We start from the raw sequence: 24125 nt of genomic DNA, 5'->3' as shown, positions 1-24125 counted from the left end.
CTCCTCCTTTCAGAAGTTCAGAACCAGGTGTGGAATGGGCTTTCTTCATAGCTGTTCTCCCCACAGATTTTAGATAAATGAAGTTTTTACATATTGATTTTTTAACGTAAAATGCACTAGGGAGCTCCCTTTAATGCACAGAAGGGATACTGAACTCTTTGTGTAAAGTGAAGAATCCGTTTGTGAAGCAAGAGTTCCCCCATCCCTTGCATTTTACCTGGAGGTCCACGATCAAGTTTGCTTTCAAACAGAACTCACCTCCTGCGGGCCCTGGGATGAAGAGCAACACTCTCCTGGGCCCTGCCTCACCCCCTCTTCTGTAGTTCCCAATGGCCTGTATGTGGGTTTGTGTAAAGCAGGGGCCACCTGCAGCGGCCTTGGGACTGGAGCAGGGCGAGGCATTTCTGGGGCCTGAGGCACCCACCTGTCTGGGCAGGGTCTCTGTGTACTCGGAGTGGCCTGAGCCATCTGTCTCTCGAAGCCTCTCTGCCAAGTCTCCTCCTGCTCCCAACTCCCTGGGGTCCACCTGGGATGGGGAAAGGGCTCCTGGGACGGGGAAAGGGCTCTCCAAGGCTTCATCAGGCCCAGGAAATGCTCCAGGGGGGAGTTCTGAGAGGCCTGGGTGGGGCCCAGGTACAGGCCAGCCAGGTTGCAAAAGGGTCAGTGTTCCGGGGTCAGGGGCCAGTTAAAACCAAACCAGTTGCCATCAAGTGGATTCTGACTCAGGGCAACCGCATGTTTCAGAGTTGAACTTCGCTCCATAGGGTTTTCAATGGCTGTGACTTTTCAGAAGTAGATCACCAGGCCTTTCTTCTGAGGTGCCTCTAGGTGGATTCATACTGCCAACCTTTTGGTTAATAGCTGAGTGCTAACTGTTTGAGCCACCCAGGGACTCCTAGGAGCTTGCTTTCTCCCAGGATGCTAGGTAAGGGTAAAGGTGAAGCTTTCTCAGCTTACATGTTCCCTGGGAAAGAAAGAGTAAGGCCTGAGAGCTGGGACTCCAGGAGACTTCAGGCAAATGGGAGACCCTGGCAAGCCTAGCTCCTGGTCTTGATCTTCAACTTGGACTGTGCTGGGGGTGATGGCTGGGCACCCAGTGACCAGCACAAGACAGGCCCCAGCCAAGAATGTGCTGGCGGCTCTTACCGGAAGGGCCTGCTGCTGCAGGATGATGGGAGCTGACCGCTGGCGGGTCTTATCCAGCTCTGCCCGCAGCCTTGAGTTTTCCGCCAGCAGCGCTGAGTATAGGTCACCAGGCCCCGGCTGAAGGCCAGAGGCTGAGAGTGTGGGGAATCCTGCAAACGTGACCCAGGATCTGTGAGATGGGCTTTCCCACCTCAGCTTCCCTGCCCCTATCTGCCTAGCAGTTTGCTCCCATGTTCCCTTTGCTCACAAGCCTTCAATGGCTCCCTACTACCAGTGGGATCAGGTCCATACTCCTCGGGCCGTCCTTTAGGCCCTTTAGAATCTGACCCCAAGTTCTCCCTAACCAACCCCACCCCTACATTTGTCCTGCTGTGTATTTCAGTTCTTCTCAGTCTTCCTTTTGTGCCCTGTACATTCTTCTCCCTCCTGGGCCTTTGCCCCGGCTGTTTCTCCTCCCTAGTTTGCCTTCTCCTTCTCACCCAGTTGCTGGATGGCCTCACGTTTCCTGAAAGGGGTGGGGGGTGGTGTGGAGCTTTCATTGTTTTCTAAAGGCCTCCAGAAACAACGCTCTCCCCTAGGCACTCCCCACCCCTCTCCCCAGTGAAGGTTGAGCACAGGGCTGGGCACACCAAGTCCCTGGTGAGGCCGCACAGGTGGACTCCGGGAAGTCTGTGCTTTGGGCTGGCCTGGTATGGTGTGACCTAGTTCTTTCCTGCTCATCCGAACCACCTCTGATGGAAGTTCTAGGTGGCTTTGGTTAATTTAACACCAACGAGGACAACACATCATTGATTTATTCAAAGTGGTTTGTTGGTTTTGCAAAGGCAGAATCTTTTAAGACATGGGGAGATGGGGAAATAATTCGAAGGGTCCCTGGAGTTCAGAAGTTGGGACTTGTGACCCAGGCAGCCTCCTCCTCCCCTCCCTGCACCCTAGTCTGCCCTGGCTCCTCCCCTGGAAGATGGAGCCCTTTCCTAGCCTGGCATCCGGCGCACACCCCATGTCCTGTGTCCTTAGGGGCTCTCTGGTAGGAGAGAAGGTGCTTAGAGGACCTCTGGAAGCACTAGGTGATCTGAATGAGTTGGGGAGTACTGCTTTCTGGGTCTCTTAGACCCATGGATATAACTGAGAGTGTGGGCACCCTCTTGGCAGGCTGCCCTGAAGCTAGGAAGCCCCGAGAAGGCAGGGCTTCCAGGTAGCAAAGGCTGGGGAGGAGACTCACCCACAGTGGGCTTTCCCTGCAGCCTGTTTAGGACAGGCTCATTCGTGTCTCTCAGCTTGTCCTCCAGGACCCGCTCCATCTTCTTGATCACCTGGAGAACAGAAGACAGAGGCTAGGCCGGCCCGTGGGCTGCACACCTTCCAGCTATGGCTGGGCCCTGGTGATCTGGCCCGTGGCAGGCCAGCCGCTCTGGCACCAACCTTCTCCTGGTGCCGCACGGTCTCCTCCAGGGCCTTCATCTTCTGCAGTCTGTCCTGGTACTTCTTCAGCAGCACAGCCTGTGGCTGCTGAGCCTGATGTAGAAGGAGCAGCTCCTTCTCTCGATCATTCTTCTGTGGCGGAAAGGGATAGAGTGGTACCTAGGCATCACCCTTGGCCTTGGGGGTCCACCCTGGGCCCCTCTGTTAAATCCTCCACTGCTCTGAGCCCCCCTTCCTTCTACTTCCCCCTTCCCTTTTGATACCCCCACCCTAGCTTCCCCCTCCACCCCATCCCCTTTGCTCCCTGCCCCCAACCCTCAACTCACTCGAATCAGCTCATTCTGCAAATGCTGCACCTTGTCTCTCAGTTTCTTCATATCCACCTCACTCAGCAGCAGTTTCTGCTTCATGGACACTGTGTCGGGGGTAGAGGGTAGGGAGAGCTGGCTCAGGGAGGAGGCCTCTCCTAGCTCAAAGCAGCAGAGCTGTGGGGCCAAGTGTCTCTCAGTTCTAGAGCTTGAGACAGAACTGGTTTCCCATCTGTAGTGGCTTGGATTGTGTCCCCCAAAAAGATATGTTCAAGTCTTAACACCAATACCTGTGAATGTGACCTTATTTGGAAATAGGGTCTTTGCAGATATAATCAAGTTAACATGAAGTCATACCAGGTTAGGGTGGGGCCTAAGTCCAATGACTGGCGTCTTTCTAAGAGAAACAAGAGGGAGACTTGGATACAAATGCATAGAGAAGACACACAAGAAAAAAGAGCATGTGAAGACGGAGGCGGAGATTGGCGTGATGCAGCCGAAAGCCAAGGAATGTCAAGGATTGCCAGCAACCACCAGAAACTGGGAAGAGGCAAGGAAGGATTCTTCTCTAGAGACTTCAAAGGGAGCATGGCCCTGCCTACACCTTGATTCTGGACTTCCAGCCTCCAGAACTGTGGGAGAATACATTCCTGATGTTGTAAGCCATCCAGTTTGTGGTACTTTGCTACGGCAGCCCTAGGAAACCAATAGACCATCCCTGTGAAGACCTGGCCTGGCAGGAACTAAGTGTCTGTGTGTAAGGTCCTCTACCAGCCTGAGTGAAGCACTTGGGAAATGCTCTCCCCCTCCCTGTCCCACGATCCAGAGCCAGTCGGTGGCCTGCATGCCCTCACCATGGACCTTGTCGGCTTGGTCCTGCTCGTCCTCTGCCTCCTGCTGGTACAGGTGGCTCCTCAGCTTGCGGTTCTCGACCTCCAGGATGCCGGCCTGCTTCCGCAGAGAAAGGATGTCCTCGGCCATCTTCTGCATGGCCTGCCGGTAGTTGCTCATCTCCTGTGGTCCCAGAGCCCGGAGCTGAGCCTCCATCCCACATCTGCACCCACATCTGGAAGTCACTGGGCCACGTTAAGGCCAATGAGCTCCAGGAGCCCCAAGCTGGGTCCCCAAGTCTCAGCAACTCCCCCGAGGAGTGATTATGATTTGTATTAACCCCTGGAGAGTGAGCCTCTTGGCCAGGCAAGAGCAGCCAAGCAAACGTTTGTTCCTGGGGAAGCTTCCATGATACCAGTTCAGGGAAGGACCCTGGGCTCAGGCACCAGATGAGAAAGCCTATGAGCAATGGAAACTTGGAAGGATCTGGGGCCAGGTTTCCAGACTATGGCTAAATCATAACCCCTTCTTTGTCTTGCCCCTTCTCCTTCTCCCTTTTCTAATTTCTCCTCCTCCCTCATGTCACTGAGAACCCAGGGGAGAACCTCTCTGAAATCCCACCAATGCCACTTGGCAACTGACCTCAGGCATCACCCCCCAACTAGCTGAGGGGCCAGGAAGGGACACAGGGTAGGCCCAGAAGACCCAGATAAGAACACAGGGTCAAGTTTGGGATACAGCTGTAAGATCTGGGGTGTGAGGTGGGGGCCAGGAAGCTGGACTTCGTCATTAGACCAGACATGACAGTGATCCTCTGTCTGATGTTTATCAGGCATTTATGATGTTCCAGGCTCCTTCTAAGGGCTTTCTGTGCCCTACTTCATTTAGTCCTCACAACAAACCTCGGGGTAGATATTATTAGCCCCATTTTACAGATGAGGAAATTAAGGCCCAGAGAGGCTAATAATATGCTTAGTTACAAAGCTAATGAACAGCAGAGCCAGGGTCTGAAATCCAGGCAGGCTGGGGCTTGTGTCTGTGTTCTAAAGCCCGAATAGTCCTTCCACGATGCCCCCTACACGGATGCCTTCCAGGCCTTAACCATCTTGTTTAGAAGGGTGTTCACAATATATTGAGCAGTGATAAAAGCAGGCTACAAAAAAGAATGAAGAATGTGATCCCAATTTGGAAAAAATTCCACGTCTGCCCATACATGTTGCATGGAAAAATTAAAAAGCTATATTTTCATGCATTTATTTTATTATCAGGGATTCTCTTGTGTTATTCACAAATAAAATCTCAAAAAGGGAGTTTCTTAACTCTAAACAGCATAAAGTATAAAAGGGGAGCCAAGATGTGAAGCCAGACAGATCCTAAGGGAGGAGGAGGAAGTGGGGAATTAGGCTGGGGGCGGCGGTCGGGGGGGAGAGGAAAGGAGGGAAGAGAGTCCAGTAGGCATTTGCTAAGGAGCCCTGGTGGCCTAACGGATAAGCGCACGGCTGCTAACCAAAAGGTCAGCAGTTCGAAGTCACGAGCTGCTCCCCAGGAGAAAGATGTGGCAGTCTGCTCCCATAAAGATTACAGCCATGGAACCCTATGGGGCAGTTCTACTCTGTCCTGTAGGGTTGCTATGAGCCAGAATCGACACAGTGGCAACAGCAATGGGTTTTGATTAAGGCAGTTGCTGAGCCCTGGTGGCTTGTCCACTTCTTAAAGGTGGGGGAGGCCCTTGCCAATGGAGATGGGGCCTCCTGGGCCCTGCCAGGCGCCTGAGCCCCCGGGAAGCAGAGCTCTGTCCCAACCCCCACCTGGTCCCATGCTGACTGGGGATGTGGCTCAGCTTCCAAGCCACTGCCTCCCACCTGCTACACAGTGGGCTACTGGCTTCCTGGAGAGGGGTCCCCAGACAGCGGGGGCTCATCTGACACCACTTGTCACCTGCCACTGTCTGCCCTTCTGGCTGGACTCCCTCCAACCAGTGCCAGTGCTAGTCCATCTTTCCACCACTTGCCCCAGTTGAGTCCCAGGTCTTGGCCCCTCCAGATCTGCCCATCTGTTGTCCTCAGACAACACTGTTCATTAGGAAACTCTGTCCCAAGACTGCAGACACACAGGGATTTGTGGTCAGGCCCAGGTCACTTAGCCACTGACATGCTGTGTGAGAGGGGACAGGCCCCTTCACCTTTCTGAGCCTCAGATTCCCTGTAGGACACCCATGAGGTTGCTGGAGGCTCAGAGTTGGCATGTATGAGGCAGTTGGCACAGGGCTCTGCCCAGGGCAGGTATCATTTGGAAGCAGCTGTTCTCATCCCATCCCATTTCTGTTCTACTGGCTGCTTTAATCAACAGGTCAGCTCTCTTCCTCCTCCTGGCTGCCCTTGGGCTTCCGTGCCCCTGTGATATAAACCCTCAATTTATGGCAGTCCCATCACTGATAAGGGGTTGGAAGGCCCAATACACAGCCAAGAGGAAGCACATGCTATTTTGGAAAGGAAATCCATCCCCTCTTTTCTCTCTCAAGCCTAGTTCAGACTCTTGTCATGTCTACTCAGGACAATTACAGCAATTTCCAAATAGGCTCCTTTACTTCTAGAGTATGTCTTAGACACACGCACGTCCAAGAAAGCATGTTCAAGCATGTTCACTGTGGCACAGTTTGTAGTCTTATACTAGAGCATGCTCATTCTCGGGACCACAGGCAGTAGTTAAAAAGAATGATCTAGGCTTAACTGTCTGACATGAAGGGATGTCCACACTATATTGTTGAATAAAAAGAGCATATGGCACATCACTAAGATCCCATCCGGAACGTTGTGTGCATGTGTGTGCACGTGTGTGTGTATACATGTGACATGCACGTACATACATAGAGGTATATAGTAACTGTAGCTACTTCTGTGTTTGGGGAGAAAGGAACACTTGCTTCATTTCTGATCTTTGCATTTTTAATGAGAGGGTATTTATATCTTATTCATTTAATTAAAAATAATTTAAACCTAAATAAATTGAGGGCTATATCATGTTCGTGGATTGAAAGATGCAATATCTAAAGAATTAGTTCTCCCCTAAATTGATTTGTAGATTCAATGCAATCCCAGTCAAAATCATAACACTTTGTGTGTATGTATGGAAACAGACAGGCTGAGTCAATAATGCATAAGAAATGAAAAAGGCAAGCAGAGCCAAGAGATTTTTGAAGAGGAGCAATATGAAAGGACTTGCTATATCAGCTATGAAGACTTGCTAGAAAGCTACAGTAATTAAGACAAAGTAATACTGGTACCAAGATGGACAAATAAGCCAAAGAAACAGAACAGAGAGCTCTGAAACAGACCCACACATACACAAACACTTAATTTATGACAAAGACGATGCTATGAAGCAGCAGAGAAAGGACTGTAATTTTAATAAATGCTGCTGCATCAATTTGATATTTACCTTGAAAAATGGAAACTTGACTCCTTTCCCATACCATATATTACAAATACATTCCAGATGTATTTGTAGATTTAAACATAAAAGGTAAAGCAATAAAGCTTCTAGAAAATCTTCATGAACTTGGGTAAGGGAAAGAGTTTTTCAAACAAGACACACAAAAATCACAAACCAGAAAGGAAAAGATTGATAAACTGAATACATTCATCAAAAGACATCAGTAAGAGGGTGAACTGGCAAGACTCAGAATGGGAGAAAATATCTGTAACATGCATAAAAGACAATGGGCCCATGATGCTTACAAATCAATCAGAAACACAGACCAGCGGGTAGGCTAATGGAGAAGAGATTTGAATTGACACTTCACAAAATAAGCCAATAAAGCATAAGAGTTGATGCCCACCCCCAACAGTCATTTAAAACCACAATAAAATACTACTACACACCCACCAAGGAGCCCTGGTGGCGCAGTGGTTAAGCACTCGGCTGCTAACTGAAAGGGCAGAGGTTCAAACCCACCAGCTGCTCCGTGGGAGAAAGGCCTGGCAGTCTCCTCCCGTGAAAATTACAGCCTTGGAAACCTATGCGGAAGTTCTACTCTGTCCTATAGGGTCACTGTGAGTCAGGATCTACTCAATGGCAACGGGTTTGGTTTGGTTTTACGCACCTGCTAGAATAACAAGACAAAAAACAAACAAACAGAAAAACCCTCAAAACGAAACAAAACAACCCTGACTATATCAAACCCTGGGGAGGACACGGAGCAACTGGAACACCTGTTCACTGCTGGAGGGAGTGTAAACTGTTAACATCACTTTGGAAAACTGCTCAGATACCGGATATCTATTAAAGTTGAATGTATGCATACCTTATGATCTAGCAATTCCACTCCGGAGTATACCCCCACAAACACACATGTGCAAATGCATCAAGAAGCAGGTATAAGAACATTCCTAGCAGCATATTTATAATAGTCCCGAACTGGAAATAACACAAACGCCCATCACAGCAGAGCGGTGAGATAGTCATACAATGCAATACTATACACCAGTAACAATGATGAAGTACGGTTAGTGAAAGCACGTGGATGAATCTCTAAAACAGAACACTGAGCAAAAGAAGTCCAAATACCTACTTTATGAATTCCATATATATTCTCTTCACAAAGTGGCAAGCAAACAAAAGGGTGAAAGTCCAGACATTAGATGTAGTGGGGAGATACGGGGTGCTTGGAGGGCACGGGGGAACTTCTGAGCAGTTAGCAATGATCCATCTCTTGATCTGTGGGCGGTTACACTTGTCTGTTCACTTTGTGATAATTCATTGCAGCGAATACATTTATGTTTTGTGCACTTCTTTGAATGTGTGCTGTTGTTAGCTGCTATTGAGCTGGCACAACGGCACGAAATGCTGCCCTGTCCTGTGCTTTCCCCATGATCAGTTGTGGATCTCACCACCATGATTCATAGGGTTTTCATTGACTGATTTTCAGAAGCAGATCACCGGGCCTTTCTTCCTGGTTCATCTTAGTCTGGAAGAAACCTGTTGAAACCTGTTCAACATCATAGCAACACACAAGCCTCCACTGAGGGACTGGTGGTGGCTGCACATGAGGTGCATTGGCTGGAATCGAACCCGAGTCCCCTGCATTGAAGGTGAGAATTCTCCCACTGAACCACCAATGCATACACAAAAGTAAAAAACATTTAAAGAATTAAAAAATAAATGAAATCCGAGGTCAAGCTTGGTCAAGTACACAAAACCTCTACACTGCCACTCCCTGCTGGGAACCCTCCCAGTTCACAGCAAAAATGGGCTCTTCCATTCCTGAACCCTGAAGGCCACGCACGTGCAGGCTCCCATAGGGCTGTGCTCCTGGGCCTCATCCCAGCCTCCTTATCCTGGCTGGTGCTCTTCAGTCCGGTCTTGGGGGGCTGGGCTGATTCTGCTCTGTCTCCCCACAGGGCCCTCTGAAGACGGGCAGAGACACCCAGTGATCCTTGTCGAGTGTCTGTGGGTTTCCGATTCCTCACAGCATCCTCATGAGACTCAGAGGGGTTCAGTGACGGGCCCACGGTCATACCACCTGCAAATGGCGAAGCTAGGATTTGAACCCAGATTCTACTCTAAAGCCTGTGTTCTTTGCATCTGCTTGACTGAGGAAGGTTGGGGCTTCACCCTGATTGAAGAAGACTGAGGCTCAGGTTCTGGCTTGATACTGAGCTAAATCCATCTATGGGAATGAGGGGTGCTGATGGGGCAGGTGGCCAAGGCTGCCTTGGGGTGGAGGTGGAAGAAGGGGCTGTTTCTTCTCCTCAAGAAGCCAGCCGTGCCCAGACCCCCTGTGTCAGGGAGGTGGCCATGTTGCCTCCTCTCCTTCCCTCACCCCGACCTGGCCCAGCACAGTGTGGACACTGCTTTGGGCTGGCCTGATATGGTGTGACCTGGTTCTTTCCTGCCCATCAGAACCACCTCTGACAGGTAGTTCTAGGTGGCTTTGGTCAACACCAAGGAGGAAATCATATTACTGATTTATTTAAAGTGGTTTGTTTTGCAGAGACAGAATCTTTTAAGACATGTGAAGATGGAGAAATCATTTGAAGGGTCCCTGGAGTTAAAAAGTTGGGAACTGCTGCCTCAGGCAGCCCCCTCCTCCAAAAGCCCCCTCCCTGCTGACTCACCATCCTTGGTGGTGGTGGGGGAGCTTGCCCAGGTAGAGGTGGGGAGAGAGGCTCCTGCCGGGCACTGGAGTCTGGGGCACCTTCGAATATGTGTGTGGAGGCCTAGAGCCTCAGGGCTATGGTTCAGTGTGAGCGCCTGAGGTTTTGGCCAGGCTCTCCTGGCTCTGTCTCCAGCCCCAGCAACTCAGATGTTAGGTATGAGGCCTGGCACTCCAGACCTCTCACCATCTACCCCACTCACCCTGACCAGCCCTTCTGCTCCAGTGCACTGTTCTTATTCCCACCTTCACACCTCTGCTCAGGAGGAGCTCCCTGCCTGCAAGCTCTCTTCCCCAATGCCCACAACCTAGCCTTTAGGCCCAGAGTGATGCCACCTTCTCCAGGAGGCCTCCTAGACTTTCCCAGCACCCTGGGCCCTGGCTTCCTGCAGCCTGGAAGAGTCCAATGTGTCCCTCCGGGCCCAGCCTGGACTTCCCTGGGCCAGAGGTGGCTTTGTCATTTGTGGAGTTCTGCTTTCCCAGCCAGACTGGTGGCCCACCAGCGCACAGCCCCAGGATCCTCCTCCTCCTTTATCCTTTGATAGTCTGGCCCAGCACTGGTGCTCTTCTTTTCTAAGACTCCACCATTCTTCGACTTGGCAGCCATGGGGGGTGAGTGGAGCTGTTATTAAAACCCTCACTGGAAGCTGAGCACCTTCGGGCAGGAGGCTTGCTGGTGGAGTAGGATGCCTCCAGGCACTTGGTGGAGCTAGGTATGCTGACTCACAGAGCTAGAGCCGAGCACCTTCAGGCTGAGGCTTACTGGTTGTGTGAGGTCTGGCAGAGCTAAAAGAGCTTTGGAACACTTGCCCAAGCAGGGCAGAGGCCAAGGGGTCAGGGACAGGTGTGCCTGTGGCACAGCTGGAAAGAAGTTGTCCTAATGGAAGAACCATATCCTGAGTGTTCCTGAGCCTGAAGTGTAACCTGTTACTTCCCTAATAAACCTCACACTCGTGGGAAAAAAAAACAAACAAAAAAAAACCACAACTCCTCTGGACAGATAAGCTGAGGCCCAGGGAAGGGAGAGCTGGAGGAAGAGTATGGCCCTCCGTGAAGTGGGGTGTCCTAGCCTCAGCTAAATGTCCCTGCTGGGGGAAGGGTGATGGCTTCCATTCTGCTCTCTGACCATGGGCCCCACAGACCTTCCACAGGCCTCTACCTCACCCCTAGCCTGGCTGCCGTCTGAGATTAAGGGTCTCCCCAGGAGGGTGGAAAGGGACCGGGGCCCTGGCTTACCCTCCTCAGTCCCCACCCTGGCTGGTAGTACCCTATGTCTGTGGGACAGGAGAGGTGGGAGCCTGGCGGGCCTGCTCTCACTCTCCCTGATCCCGCATACCCACAGCTGAGCTGGGACCTTGGGCAGTACAGCTGGGTGGGAGGCTGAGCCCTGACCTCTCCCCACAGCCTGCAGCTGGCCACCTCCTGCCTCTCAGGGCCACGTTCTACGTCACAGCTCAGCCTTGAGAACAGGCAGGAAACCGTGGCCCAGATTCCTATTGTGGCTGCCTGCTCCCCTGATCCTAGCTTGGTGGTGGGGGCAGGATGACTACGACTCCCCCAGCTCCTCTCTGGGCTAGCACATTCTCTGGTGACACTGACCCCAAACCACCTGTGCCTGACCCTGAAGGCCCCCTGCGTCTTTCTCACCCACTGACTCCCTGCCACTGGGCCCCTGGTGCTCAGAACCTGCCGAGAGAAGCGTCAGGCAGAGCTGGGTTCAAATTGCTCCTCATGCCCTCATTTGTGGAATGAGGAAAAGGGTCCTACTCAAGGGGTGCAGTAAAGTGAGAGGGGTGAGGAGTACCGCCCAGGCCCTGCACAGAGGTGCCCGGTGAACGGCTACTCCCTTTCCTTTACTGCCTGTTGAGTGCGTTCTTAGACTGGGCACAGAAGGTAAGCTGGTGTGACTACTCCCATTTTACAGAAACCGAGGCCCAGCCCCCTCCTCGCCCTCATCACCGAGGAGGGGTGGTGATGATCTGTTACAACAGCCTGAAGTGGGCAATGCTGACCCCCAAATAAGAAGTTATTATGGTGGAATCTGAGGCACTTCACACAGGTGGGCACTTTCAAATATACCTGTGATTAAAAAGAAACAATCTTTGATGGTTACGAGGGAGGGGAGGGGTGGGACGGAAAAACACCAAACAGACAATAGATAAGTGGTAACTTTGGTGAAGGGTAAGACAGTGCACGATACTGGGGAAGCCGGCACTACTTGTACAAGGCAAGGTCATGGAAGCTCCACAGACACATCCAAACTCCCTGAGGGATCGAATTGTTGGGCTGAGGGCTGTGCGGACCATGGTCTCGGGGAACATCTAGCTCAATTGGCATAGCATAGTTTATAAAGAAAATATTCTACTTTCTACTTTGGTGAGTAGCATCTGGGGTCTTAAAAGCCTGTGAGTGACCATCTAAGATACTCCACTGGTCTCACCTCGTTGGGAGCAAGGGAGAATGAAGAAAGCTAAAGACACAAGGGGAAGATTAGTCCAAAGGACTAATGGACCACAACTACCACAGCCTCCACCAGACTGAGTCCAGTACAACTAGATGGTGCCCGGCTACCACCACTGACTGTTCTGACAGGGATCACAATAGAGCGTTCCAGACAGAGCTGGAGAAAAATGAAGAACAAAATTCTAACTCACAAAAAAAGACCAGATTTACTGGCCTGACAGAGACTGGAGAAACCCCGAGAGTACGGCCCCCAGACACCCTTTTAGCTCAGTAATAAAGTCACTCCTGAGGTTCACCCTTCAGCCAAAGATTAGACAGGTCCATAAAACAAAATGAAGTTAAAGGGGCACACCAGCCCAGGGGCAAGGACTAGAAGGCAGGAGGCAGGAAAGCTGGTAATAGGGAACCCAAGGTCGAAAGGTGAACAGTGTTGACATGTCATGGTGTTGTTAACCAATGTCATAAAATAATATGTGTACTAACTGTTTAATGAGAAGCTAGTTTGTTCTGTGAACCTTCATCTAAAGTTCAATTTAAAAAGGAAAAGCAAACATACCTGTGGTCACTTCCAACCATGGTGGCCAGAAAGGCCCTTACACCCTCATTGTACAGATGGGAAAACTGAGGCCATGGGGGACAGCACTGTGCTCAATGTCAGAGGGACTCAGGTATAAATCCTAGGTTAAAAGCAGCCCACTAAGCCCCGAGCTCAACCAATACTTGCAGAATACCTACGGTGTGCCGGGTCTGTGCCACACTGGGGCCAAGGAGCCCAGACACATCCCTGCCTGCGAGGGTCTCCCATCCCCACAGAGGATATGGCAGGAAAGTGCCTGTGACAGAGTGGAGCTCAGAGGAGATTCCTAATCCAGCCTGGAAATCCAGGGGGGCTTCCTGGAGGAGGTGACGTCTGGGTTGACTCTTGGAGGATAGTAGGAGTTATCTGGTAGTTGGGGAGAGGGCTCCCCAGGCAGAGGCAACATCGTGGCAAAGCAGGGGGGTAAGAGAGGGTGTGATGGGGACCAAAGCAAGTGCAGGGTTGGGGGAGGAGAGTATAGGGTATGGCTGGAGAGGCAGCAGGGTGGCCTGAAGAGGACTTTGAAGGCCAGTCTCAGGAGCTTGGACTCCATCCTTCAGGCCACTGAAGGATCTAATCTGGGGTTGTGCGTGTGCGTGTGTGTGTGTGTGACAAGACCCCTCTGACCGCCCAGCTCAGAGAATGAATAGGAAGACTAGAGGCCAAGATCAGTGAGGAGGTGAAACATGACGGGACCTGCCCCAGGAAGAGACAGAGGGTGAGCAAGTGAGGGCAGGAGCAGCTGGAGGTGAGCATGGCAGAGAGAGATGAGTGAGGAGGAGGAGTGGGGGGTCATCGGGTGAGGGGGTGCACGCATAGAGCCGGGGAGGGGAGGGCATGTTGGGTGTGAGGTACCTATGGGCATCTAGGTGGAGGAGCTCAGCAGGTAGTTGGATGGTGATCAAGCTTGAGAAGAGTCTGGCTAGAGACAGAGATGTGAGAAGCCAGCTCCACAGAGGTGTGATGGAAACCTTGGAAAGGGAGGAGATTTTCCAGGGTGAGGAGAGTGTGGCATGAAGGAGATGAATTCAAGGTCAAAGGGAGGTGTGGTGGCAAGAGAGAAGCCCTCCAGATCAGGGTGACTGCCAGAGAGGTAGAGGCAGAGGGGTGGGAGCAGGCTGGCGAAGCCAAGGCTACAGGCAGTGTTACAAAGGAGGGGCGCCCAACTTCCACTCCGGGTAATGGCAGATGATTGGGTAATGCAGACCAACCCTCTCACTCATGACAACTGAAAATATTGAGTACCAAGTAAAAATCACCTTCTAAAAAGCCTCAAAGAGCTGGTGAGATCATGAGGAATTACTGGACAGAGAGAAGAGACAGGCCAGGACCCATACAATGAAATACTACACAGTAATGAAAAAGAGGCAGCCACAGCCACAAGCAACAAAGCAGACAGAGCTCACGCGCATAAAGCTGAGCAAGACCCATCTACAGAATAACACGTACGGCACGCTTTCCTTTCTATAATGTTAACGAATAAGGAAAATTCATCTCTAGTCGTTAGGGAGGCATACTTAGGTGATAAGGAGCCATGGTGGCACAAAGGTTAAGTGCTCAACTGCTAACTGAAAGATTGGCAGTTCAAACTCACCCAGTGGCTCCGTGGGAGAAAGATCTTTGCTTTATAATAATTGGCTGCACTCTATATTTATGCTCAATACAATTTCCGCATGTGGGTTATCTTTCACAATGTAAAAAGTTTTTGAACGGAGGAGAGAGAGGCCCAACAGCTTCCAGGTCAGCAGAGGGAAGTGGTCCGTGGTGACCTTGGCCAGTGCTCTGAATGCCAGGGGGCAGTGGGGTGAGGACTGAGGAGGGCGGTGAGGTTGAGAAAGGTCACAGGATGGAGGGGAGGCTTAGGGAGAGAGAGATTTCCTGGAGAGTCGGGAGTCTGCGCAGGGAGTGTGTGTGGGGGAGGGATGCGCTGGAGCGGGGCGGGGCTTCACTCTCCAAGGGGAAGAGGCTGGGGAAGCATAGACAGGTTTCTGGGTGAGGGGCAGTGTAGATGGCAGGGCTCTTCATGGGGTGGAGTGGGTGGAGAAAGCGGAAAGTGAGGCCGAACCAAGATAGTGGGTTTTCCGGGCCTGACACGCATTCTCCCCTCTCTTGCCAGGAGCAGCCACGAGACCTCTAGTTGCCCAGGCAGAAGGATCTGTTGCTGGCAGGTGCAGGCAGGCGCAGGTCACCTGCCATGCAGCTCGCCTTTGCAGCCGGCAGAGGGCAACCGCCTCCCACAGATGCTTTCGGTTTGCGCCTGCATTGGGAATGAGGCCGGCTAGAGCAGGCCCCATCGTTCATATTGAGGGGGAGGGATGGGGGCTGTCTTACCCTCCAGCCTCAGGCACACATATCCCTCCTGCAGGCGGTCTGGTCTGGTTCTCAGAGACTTCCTAGCCTCCTTCTGTGCCCAAACTCCCACCTCGAAGGTTCTGATAGGTTCCCATCGCAGCCCGGGGCAGGTGATGGGGCTGAGCCGGGATTGCGGAGGCTTGGGACAAGCGCCAACTTAAAGCGCTAAAGGAGTCCGTACACCTCCCACCTGCATATCAGCAGCCCCCTTGTACAGAAGGAGCAGTTGAGAGGGACTTAAATGCTGTTTGGCAAGTGTACCAAGCCAGCCAAACACACACACACACACCCACACACATACACACACACACGCACACACATGCACACACAAACCACAAAATAAACGAAGCCTAAACCTTTGCAAATCAAACAAGATTCTTCTATCCACTTAGGAAGACAAACTGTGGACGCTGAACCCAGGTAAGGAGCCCTAGGGGTCACAGGTGCTTCATGACAGCTCACTGTCTACAATTGGCCCCACCCTTTGCACACTCGTCCTCTAGTTTGTACCATGAGTCTGCAGGAAAGGCACTTCAATTCCCAGTTTACCAAGGAGGCAGCTGGGGCCCCAGAGGAAAAGGCTGGGAGATGTGTTCAAGGTTGCCCTCTCACAAGGGGCAGTGCCGGAACTTGACTGGGATCTCTCTGGGCATTTGCCAGGGGAGTGGGCACTGCAGCCCAGGGAGCCAGGCCTGGGGTGGGGAACTGGAGCTGCAGGTCTCCAAGGTGACAGGGTAAAATGTCACCCTGTCCTTGACTTTTTCCTTTCACCAGGGACTGAGGCATTTCTTCTCAGTAAGGTGTCTGCTTGGAGGGTGGGGGAGGCGGGCTCTTCAGGCCCAGGCCTGCTCCTATCCCCTAAGGCAGGGGGGCTGCTCTAAGCCCCTGGCTGCTTGTCTGAGCCAAAGATAGTCCCTCCCCCTAGGCCTGGCCAGGCCTGCTGCCTGGCATCCCTGGACTCTCACACAAGGTAGAGAGAGGCCAGTTCTCCTCCCTCGCGACTTATCACTCTGCTTCTGAGAAATCAGCTAATGCATATGGCTCTGTAAGTCGCTCTGTACAAATTGCTTTGTGCAGGGCTCCCTACTGGGTCTAGAGTCCACAGTTTGTCTTCCTAAGAGGATAGAAGAATCTTGTCTGATTTGCAGATTCAGGATTTGTTTGTTTTGTGATGTGTGTGTGTGTGTGTGTGTGTGTGTGTGTGTGTTTGGCTGACTTGGTACACTTTCCAAACAGCATCTAAGTCCCTCTCAACTGTTCTTTCTGTACAAGGGGTCAGTCTCTGATGAACCCAGTGGCTGTGAGAACAAGCCTCTTCCTTCCCTCTCCCTGTGCTTTTGAAACCTCATCACCACCAGAGAGCAGGCGAGGGAGGCCTGGGGAGTCGAACTGGGGATTTCCTCTGACAAAAGCCAGCATCTCCTGGTCACAGGAAGCCCCCAGGCACCAGGTAGAGCAGGCCCCTCCCACTGCTCCTGCCCTGCTATCTGGTCTCATCTCTGAACCTCCTCCTTCAGGCCTCCTAGTTCTCTGCCTCCGTTACAGATGGACTTTCTTTGTGCTGCCTCCAAATGCAGCCTTCCATTCTTCTAGATGAAAGATGGCTGCAAATGCTTTGCTACTCCTGTCATTGAGACGTGAAGTCTAATTCCCCTCTCATTGTAACTGGACTGAGGTCCCTGGGTAGCACAAACATTTGCACTGGACTACTAACCTAAAGGTTGGCAGTTCAAACCCACCCAGTGACACTGTGGAAGAAAGGCTTGGCAATTTGTTTCTGTAAAGATGACAGCCAAGAAAACCCTATGGAGCAGTTCTACTCTGTAACACGTGGGGTCACCGTGAGTCACAATCGACTTGACAGCAATGGGTTTTGTTTTTGGTTTTTTAACTGGACTGGCTTTGGTAACTTGCTTGAGCAATAGAATACAGTGGAAGTGACATTCTGGGACGTCTGAGACTAGGTTATAAGAAGCCATGATTTCCACGCTCCCTCTTGGAACACTTGCTGTTCTGCCAAGGAAGGAGCCCTACCGCCCTGAGACCGCCATGCTGTGAGGAAGCCCAACTCTGTGTGGGACAGAGAGATGTTCAGCTGGATCCAGCTGTTCCAGCCCCCCCACAAGTTGTCCCAAATGAGGACCCAGATGTTGTAGAGTGGAGACAACCCCCCCCAGCCCCTCTTCCCCCACCCCCGCTAGCCTTGGCTGAGTTCTTGACCACAAAACTGTGAGGTATAATAATATAAAATTGTCTTAAGTCGCATGGTTTTGGGGCAGTTTGTTTTGCAGCAACAGATAATTAGAACATTCTCTGGCCTCTTGGAGCCCTACGTGACCTGATAAACTCCCAACTCTGAAATTCAAGGTGGTCTGTCCTAGCACAACTAGACCCCTTTTTGGAATTTAGCCCCAGCCACTCTGCTCACAGGCCCAGCCTCCATGGGACCTTTTCAGTCTTCAAAGCCCTGCCCACCTCTGCTGAGAAGCCATCCCTGACCCACACCAGCCAGGCACATTCCATCCTGAGACCACCTGCACTGTCTCTCCAGCTCCTAGGAGGCCCTGACAGCAGAGAAGGGACTCTTCTCCTCTGCAGCCTCTGGTTTGTGTCCCTGAGTTGGAGAAGTAGAGCCAGGCAGACCCCCTCAGGACAGGTGGCTGAAGGATAGTCTCAGGCAAACCCCTGGCCAGGGCCTTGCTCCTGCAGATTTGCATCACTGGACAGACAGGTTGTGCAGGGAGAATGTGCAACCTGCAAAGAGGTGAGCCTGGAGGGCTGGACGCTGCACTGGCCAGCCTTGTGCCAGGCCTGGGGACACAGGGAGGCCTGCTGAAAGATGAGTGAACCATGGTCCATTCTTATCTATTCTTTAAAGTGGGTCCCCTCAGAATGCCAGAGAGCCTGCCCTTGCTAATCTAAGTTATCCCTCACCCTTTAAGGGAATTAACCACACTTCTTTGAAACAAAAGAAAACACTGAGCTTGTGCAAATGGGTCCTGGCCTCCTCCAGCGGCCCAGTCCCCTCACGCACATGCACACCCAGGCCGATGTCTCTGGATGCATCGCCACTGCCTACCCAGCCGAGCTCCTGCTGTCCTGTGGACATTGTAACCACGAACCCAGTGGCCACGAGAACAAGCCTCTTCCTTTCCCCTCCGTTCACTTTTGGAACCTCTTCACCACCAGAGGGCAGGCGAGGGAGGCCTGGGAGTCGGAGGGGGAAGCTGAGGCCCTGGCCAAGTTAGGCAGCAAGGGCGTGGCGGAGTGGGAGAGGCCGCAGTGGAGGGGGTTGAGGGTGTGGCCTGGCAGAGCCGTCAGGGCTGGGGGCTTTAGGCAGGGAGGGCTCGGTGATCCAGCTTGGCCCCCAGGGGCGGGAGCCTGGAAGAAACACAGCACTGGTGGGCCCCTTCCTCACCTGTTACCACCCGGGGGTGGCCCCAACTGTCATGGTGTATCTTCTACCTGCTCCGCAACAAAGTCTGGCAGCCAATGTGCCCACCCGAATGAAGCTCAGCTCTGTTGCGGGTGGGGAGACCCTTGCCCTCAGAGCTCCCATCGGAGGGTGGGGGGCCATTGCTCACATCCTAGGAGTAAGAGTCAGAGAGGCACTAGGTGTGGTCGGGGCTTCCTGTATGGGGAGGGGCGGGGCCTTTTGGGTATAAGTAAGACTTGACGGACTGGGTGGGGATGTGAGGTACAGGAAACAGCCTGAGCAGAGGTGTGGAGGCTAACATGGGACTGGATCCTCTGGAGGCAGCAAAGATATACAGATCTGTCTGGCCACAAAGCTGGAAAAGGCCAAGCAGGTGGGCGTCAGCCCAGGAGCTCTGCTTCTGAACTGAGGGCAGCCGGGAGCCACAGAAGGCTCTTGAGCCAAGGCCCTGCTCATCCCAAATCCCTGCTCCTGATTCCCCTTGAATGTCAGCTGGGCCTCCTGACCCCGGAACTGTGCAAACTGCTATTTAAAACAGGTTCTTCTGCTCCACGCAGCTGCCTGCCCGGGGAGGCGGAGGACGTAGCCTCTTTGTTCAGCTCAAGGTTACAGCAAAGAAACAAAAGGAGTGAATTTTCCCTTTCTTCGTTTTTTTTTTCCTTCTTGTTGCAGCACAGAGATGGTGCCTTGAAAGCTTCTGTGCTTTGCTTAGTGAAGCTCTTAGGAGTGGCAGGGTCCTTGGCCAGTGCTGACCCCAGCCCTTGCTAATTGGCCCCTGCAGGAGACTGGCCAGCTAATTGGGCTGGGCCAGGACAACGGAGCTGGGCAGCATTGGGGGTGGGGCTTCCTAGAAGATGCCTGCCCTTCCCGTTCCCTTTTCCTCTCCAGGCCTCCCCGAACCCCACCCAGCCTTCAAGGCTCTACTCTGGGCCCACCTCCTCCAGGAAGACCCCCTTGGTCACTTGGAGCCCAGCCAACATCTCAGGTATGTGGCTCAGAGCCCTGGCTTTGCAGATGGAAGCTTGGGGCTGGCCTTTACCCCCAGCCCAGTGAAGTACAGAGCCCTTTACAGGTGACAGGACTGACCCCAGCCCTAGCCTCACAGGCCCTACTTAGTCTCCCCCAAAGAGCCCCCTCCCCCTGGTCATCCCCTGACAGACTCCTCCTGGTCAGAGCTTTGTGGCCTCGGGCTGCTCTGCCTTCTCTTGAATGCCCCCATCTGCTCACCATCCTCCTCACAGCCCTGGGCCAAGCTCTGCACGTCCGACTCAGGCTAGCCGAGGCCCCAGCCACTTTCTAGAATCTCCAGCTAGCCTTCTAAAAGGCCAGCCCCAGTGCCCAGGTTAGCAGGATAATGTTAAGGGATTTTCCCAGAAGGCCTTCTCTCCTCTCTCTCTGGATTCCTGGATGAGGGCCTAGGTGGCCCTAGCTGGGTAAGGGGGCCCAACAGAAGGTTTCTGTGACCATGGGCTTCTGGAGGCCAATGCTCCCAGGCCTAATCTCCTGGTCCCTTCCCCACCTCCCCACCATGTAGAGCTCTAGGAATACCTCTATTGGTCACCTGGCAACACAGCCCCAACACACCTGCCTCCTAGGTAAGCCAACCCATCCTCCCAAACCACACGGTGGGGGGCAGACTTACAGGGTGGCTGCCAGTGAGGTCTGGGGTGGCCTTGGGGGCTGGAGGGGGTGGGGAGCCCGGCTCCCCCATCTTTCCTGCTTGCAGTTCTGTTCCAAGGATGGGTCCCCAGGGACTGTTGCTACAACAAGTGTGCCTGGTGTTGGAGCCCAACCCTGAGCTGGAAGCACACAGGCCCATGGGGCTTGGTCACCTTTGCTCCAGGGTAGAAGCTTCTGGAAGGGGGTGGCTGAAACCAGGCCAGAGAACTGTAAGGAGACGGCAAGGACTGGGAGGGCTGTGGGGGCCAGGAGCCTAGGAAAGGGGCAAGTCCCTAAGCCCCAGTCTCAGCATCCCTCCTCCTTGACTCGCGTCTAGCTACACCTCAGTCTCTGCCTCTCCCTTTAGCCTCCTGCCTCTTCATCTCCACTTTATCTGTCGTTTAATCTACCCCTCTCTGTCCCTCCATCTCCCCCTCTCTGTTCCCCAGTCTCCCCTTGGTCCCCAGTCATCCCTCCGTAGCAGCCCAGGCTGGGTGGGGCTCTCTCTCCACCCTGTAGCTGCAAGGCATGGCCTAGGTTCCCACGCCTGGTCCCTGGGGCCTCCCCATCTCTGCTTTCCTGGTCTGGACAAATTCCTTTCCTTTGAGTTCAGTGGAGACATGGGTGGATGTTTTTGCAAGCAGCTCACTCTGGAAGTGAAGGGAAAATAAACCCAAACAAACCAGCCCACTAGCCTAGAAACGGCCTTGGTCATTGAGACACAGCCGTCCTGATAAAACTGGCCATGGGCCTGCTTGTGGAGACCCCCTCCAAGGGCACAAAGGGTGTCCACCTGCCTTTGCCCAATGGAGCTGGGCTCAGCCGCTTGTCGAGGCACACTTGGCCTCCCATCTGGCCCTAACAAGGTGTCTGCCCAAAGCTGGGGCTTAGTAAATATTTGTTGACTTGCTTAACAAATGAATGGCTGAGTGCCGGGGGTCTCCAGGCCTCCGATGGTGGCACAGTAACAGCAGACACATCTATCAACAATAGCAGGCATCTCTGTCTGTTCCATAAGTTCTGCCCCTGTCCAAGTGACCCCACCTCCCAGCTGCTGGGTGCCTAGCCCAAAACTATGCACGGGTGGGGTCCTCTGGCCTCGGTCAGTACTGCAAGGGGGACCCTGACTCAAGTGCATGTCTCCTCTCATTTTCAGGACATATTTTTAACTTAATTCACTTTGAAACCCTGGCGAGTTCACTTTTCCTTAATGGGGTTTCTTCATCTGGATAATGAGCTTGGGACAGGGGAGTTGGATGAGGGAATCCCACAATGCTTTGTAGCTCAAGTAGTCCCAGCCCTGGTGAAATGGAAAGACAGAGGGCTCCGAATCTACTCAGAGCTGTGTGACCTTGGAGAGGTCATTGACCTTGTCGGGGCCTCAGTTTCGTCATCTGTGAAATGGAGCACATAACCATGCCCATCTCATAGAGCTGCTTGTAGGACTAAATGAGGTTGTGAGTATGCAGCACCCAGCATAGTGCCTGGCACAGGCACTGTACCATAAATGCTCACCCTCCTCTACGTGACTCTCACAGGGGCCCTGGAGGGTCTAATTCTCCTCCAGGGACATGAGGTTGTTGGTAGAGATGGCCATCCTCCCTCTCAGTCACCCAGATAGCACCCAAGATGTGGGCACTAGACCTGAGCCCACCACTCAGCCTCCCCATCAGGAAAATGAGCCCCTGCCTCCTGCTGAGTGCACCAGTCCCAACCCAAAGGCCCTGGGGCCAAAGCCTGGGGTAAAGACACAGCCAGACTGAGGCCCCCTCCCAGCCTGGCCTTCAGCTGCCCCGCCCTGCAAGGGGCCCGAGTCCTCCGCGCCCGCTGAGCTGCCAATCGATCGGATCTGCTCCCATCCTCGGGCATGCCATGAATTTTTCATCAAAGGCTTGTAGACTTTGGGAAACGCACAATTAGAAGTCCCATCAATAATGCACCATGCAGAGGCCTTGGCCGGGCTCAGCCAAGCCTCGGACATGGCTGTCTTCCAGCCCTACTCTGGAGGAAACAGGAGGGGGACTGAGTGGACCCCCACCCAGGTCTGATGGGGTCCCTTCAGCCCTGCGTCCCCATCACTGGATGTAGAGCAAGTGTGGGATGCAGAGAGGGAAGGTTGAGCCTGCCCCTTGAAGCCCCACGTAGGCCTGGGGTCTGCCCCTGGTCCAAGGTGTTTCATCTATAAAATGGGAGAGAAGAAGCCCCCAGGCCCCTTCCCCATCCCTTAGAGCATGGTGAGACACACCAGGCAGTTGCTGTGTGAAGGCTAGGGTTCTTTGTGGGGCTGGGGGATGTCTTTCTTCCAAGGGGCTCCAGGAAGCAGGGCAGGCACCAGGCTGGGGTGGTGGCAAGACAGGAGAGGAGGACAGTGGAGGGGAGCTTTTACTCGCACTTGGCAGCTTGGTGTTCAAGGTCATTGTGATCCGGCCCACCCCCTCCAGCTTCATAGTGAAGCTCCTCTTTTCCCCAAGCTGCTCCCCACACTCATCACTTCCTACAGCCTCGGGACCTTTGGAAGACAAAATTCTGCTCTGTCCTGCCACGCTACCTTTGTTCATGCAGTTCTCTCCACCAACAGGACGGGGGTGCTGTCACCCTGTCTCTACAGATCCATTCTTCAAAGTCCACCTCCTGACAAAGGACTTTCTCTCTCTCCTTGGTGAGAAGGGATGCTGCCTTTTCTGAATTTCTAGTCTGAACAGGCCCGTAACTACAAGAGTGCACTATGGGTCAGGTGCTGTTCTAGACTCTACACAGGTCAATGTAGCTTCAACCTCCCAGTCACCCACGGAAGTAGCTATCATTGTGCCCATTCTACAGAGGAGGAGAATGAGGCACGAAGAGGTTAGGTAACCTGAGTGAGGGAGCTGGTTCTAACTCTGCACTTTAACCACCTTCCCAGGTGATAGGAGAACAGTCTGGCTCTCCTGCCCTCAAAGGGCCTTTGTGTCCATGAGGGAAGGACCCACACTTCCTGCTTCCTCATGCACTAGGGCTAGGATTTTCCCAGCAAAGGTCCCAAGATTTCCCCTCCACCCGGCACCCTAGCCCAGCTGATCTCAGGGAGAGACACACAGGGCGTTAATAATCACATCAGTGACTGGCAGGAGAGGTCTTGCTCCAACTCGAATCTGAAGACAGCTTGACAGAAGGTCCAAGTGCCTCCTTGGCCCCCAGCAATGGTCTCCATGAGTCCCACACCCTGTGTCCTGGAGCCCTCTGGCAGCTCTGCATCCCCCATCCCCTAGGCTTCCCTCCAGCTCATGTATTCGGAGGCTGTTCTCTTGAATGTCTTCACTCCCCCCCAACAAAACCAAACCATCAGACAGATGCACAGGTGGAGAGATGAGGGGACCTGGGGGCTGAGGTAATTTGTACCATTGCTTTTGGTGTGTTTGGGGATTTCTCTGGGTTCTGCCTAACTGTGGGCCTCTGCTCGGGCCTAGAAGGGGGTTTGTGGGTATGAGGGGTTCTGTGACCCTGCACACAGTCTGTGTGAGGCCTGAGACACCAGTATCTGGAGGCCAGGCCTGTGCCAAGGGAGCATGCTCTCCTGCCATCCCCCATTTCCAAAGCCCCTCCCCAGTCAAACTGCCACCCCAGGCTCCAGGCAGGCACAGCTTGTCTGCAGCAGAGACCGTCACTGTGGTTCCAGACATTCACACAGGGTCCTGGGATAGATCCAGGGTGGGCGGCTGGCTGGGGGGCAGGCAGGGGGTTTGGTAACGCCCCTCCTTGTGTGCCTCCCCAGTTATGCATCTGCATTTGGCCCTGAGT

The 24125-nt window shown here is 53.2% G+C and overlaps 1 protein-coding gene across 1 annotated transcript in view; it reads right to left on the bottom strand.

Moving 5' to 3' along the window:
- The window catches only part of CCDC33 (coiled-coil domain containing 33), a 123391-nt gene that overhangs the window by 1608 nt on the left and 97658 nt on the right, over positions 1-24125 (bottom strand). Inside the window, 5 exon segments of the mRNA XM_004374816.1 lie at positions 1147-1295; positions 2369-2459; positions 2569-2700; positions 2895-2983; positions 3725-3890. Coding sequence (XP_004374873.1) covers positions 1147-1295; positions 2369-2459; positions 2569-2700; positions 2895-2983; positions 3725-3890 — 627 coding nt within the window.

The sequence above is a fragment of the Trichechus manatus genome, unplaced genomic scaffold, assembly GCF_000243295.1.
Source record: "Trichechus manatus latirostris isolate Lorelei unplaced genomic scaffold, TriManLat1.0 scaffold00030, whole genome shotgun sequence".
In the NCBI taxonomy this organism is placed as follows: domain Eukaryota; kingdom Metazoa; phylum Chordata; class Mammalia; order Sirenia; family Trichechidae; genus Trichechus; species Trichechus manatus.
The sequence above is the reverse complement of the archived record's forward strand: the minus strand, read 5'-3'. Positions and strand labels throughout refer to the sequence as shown.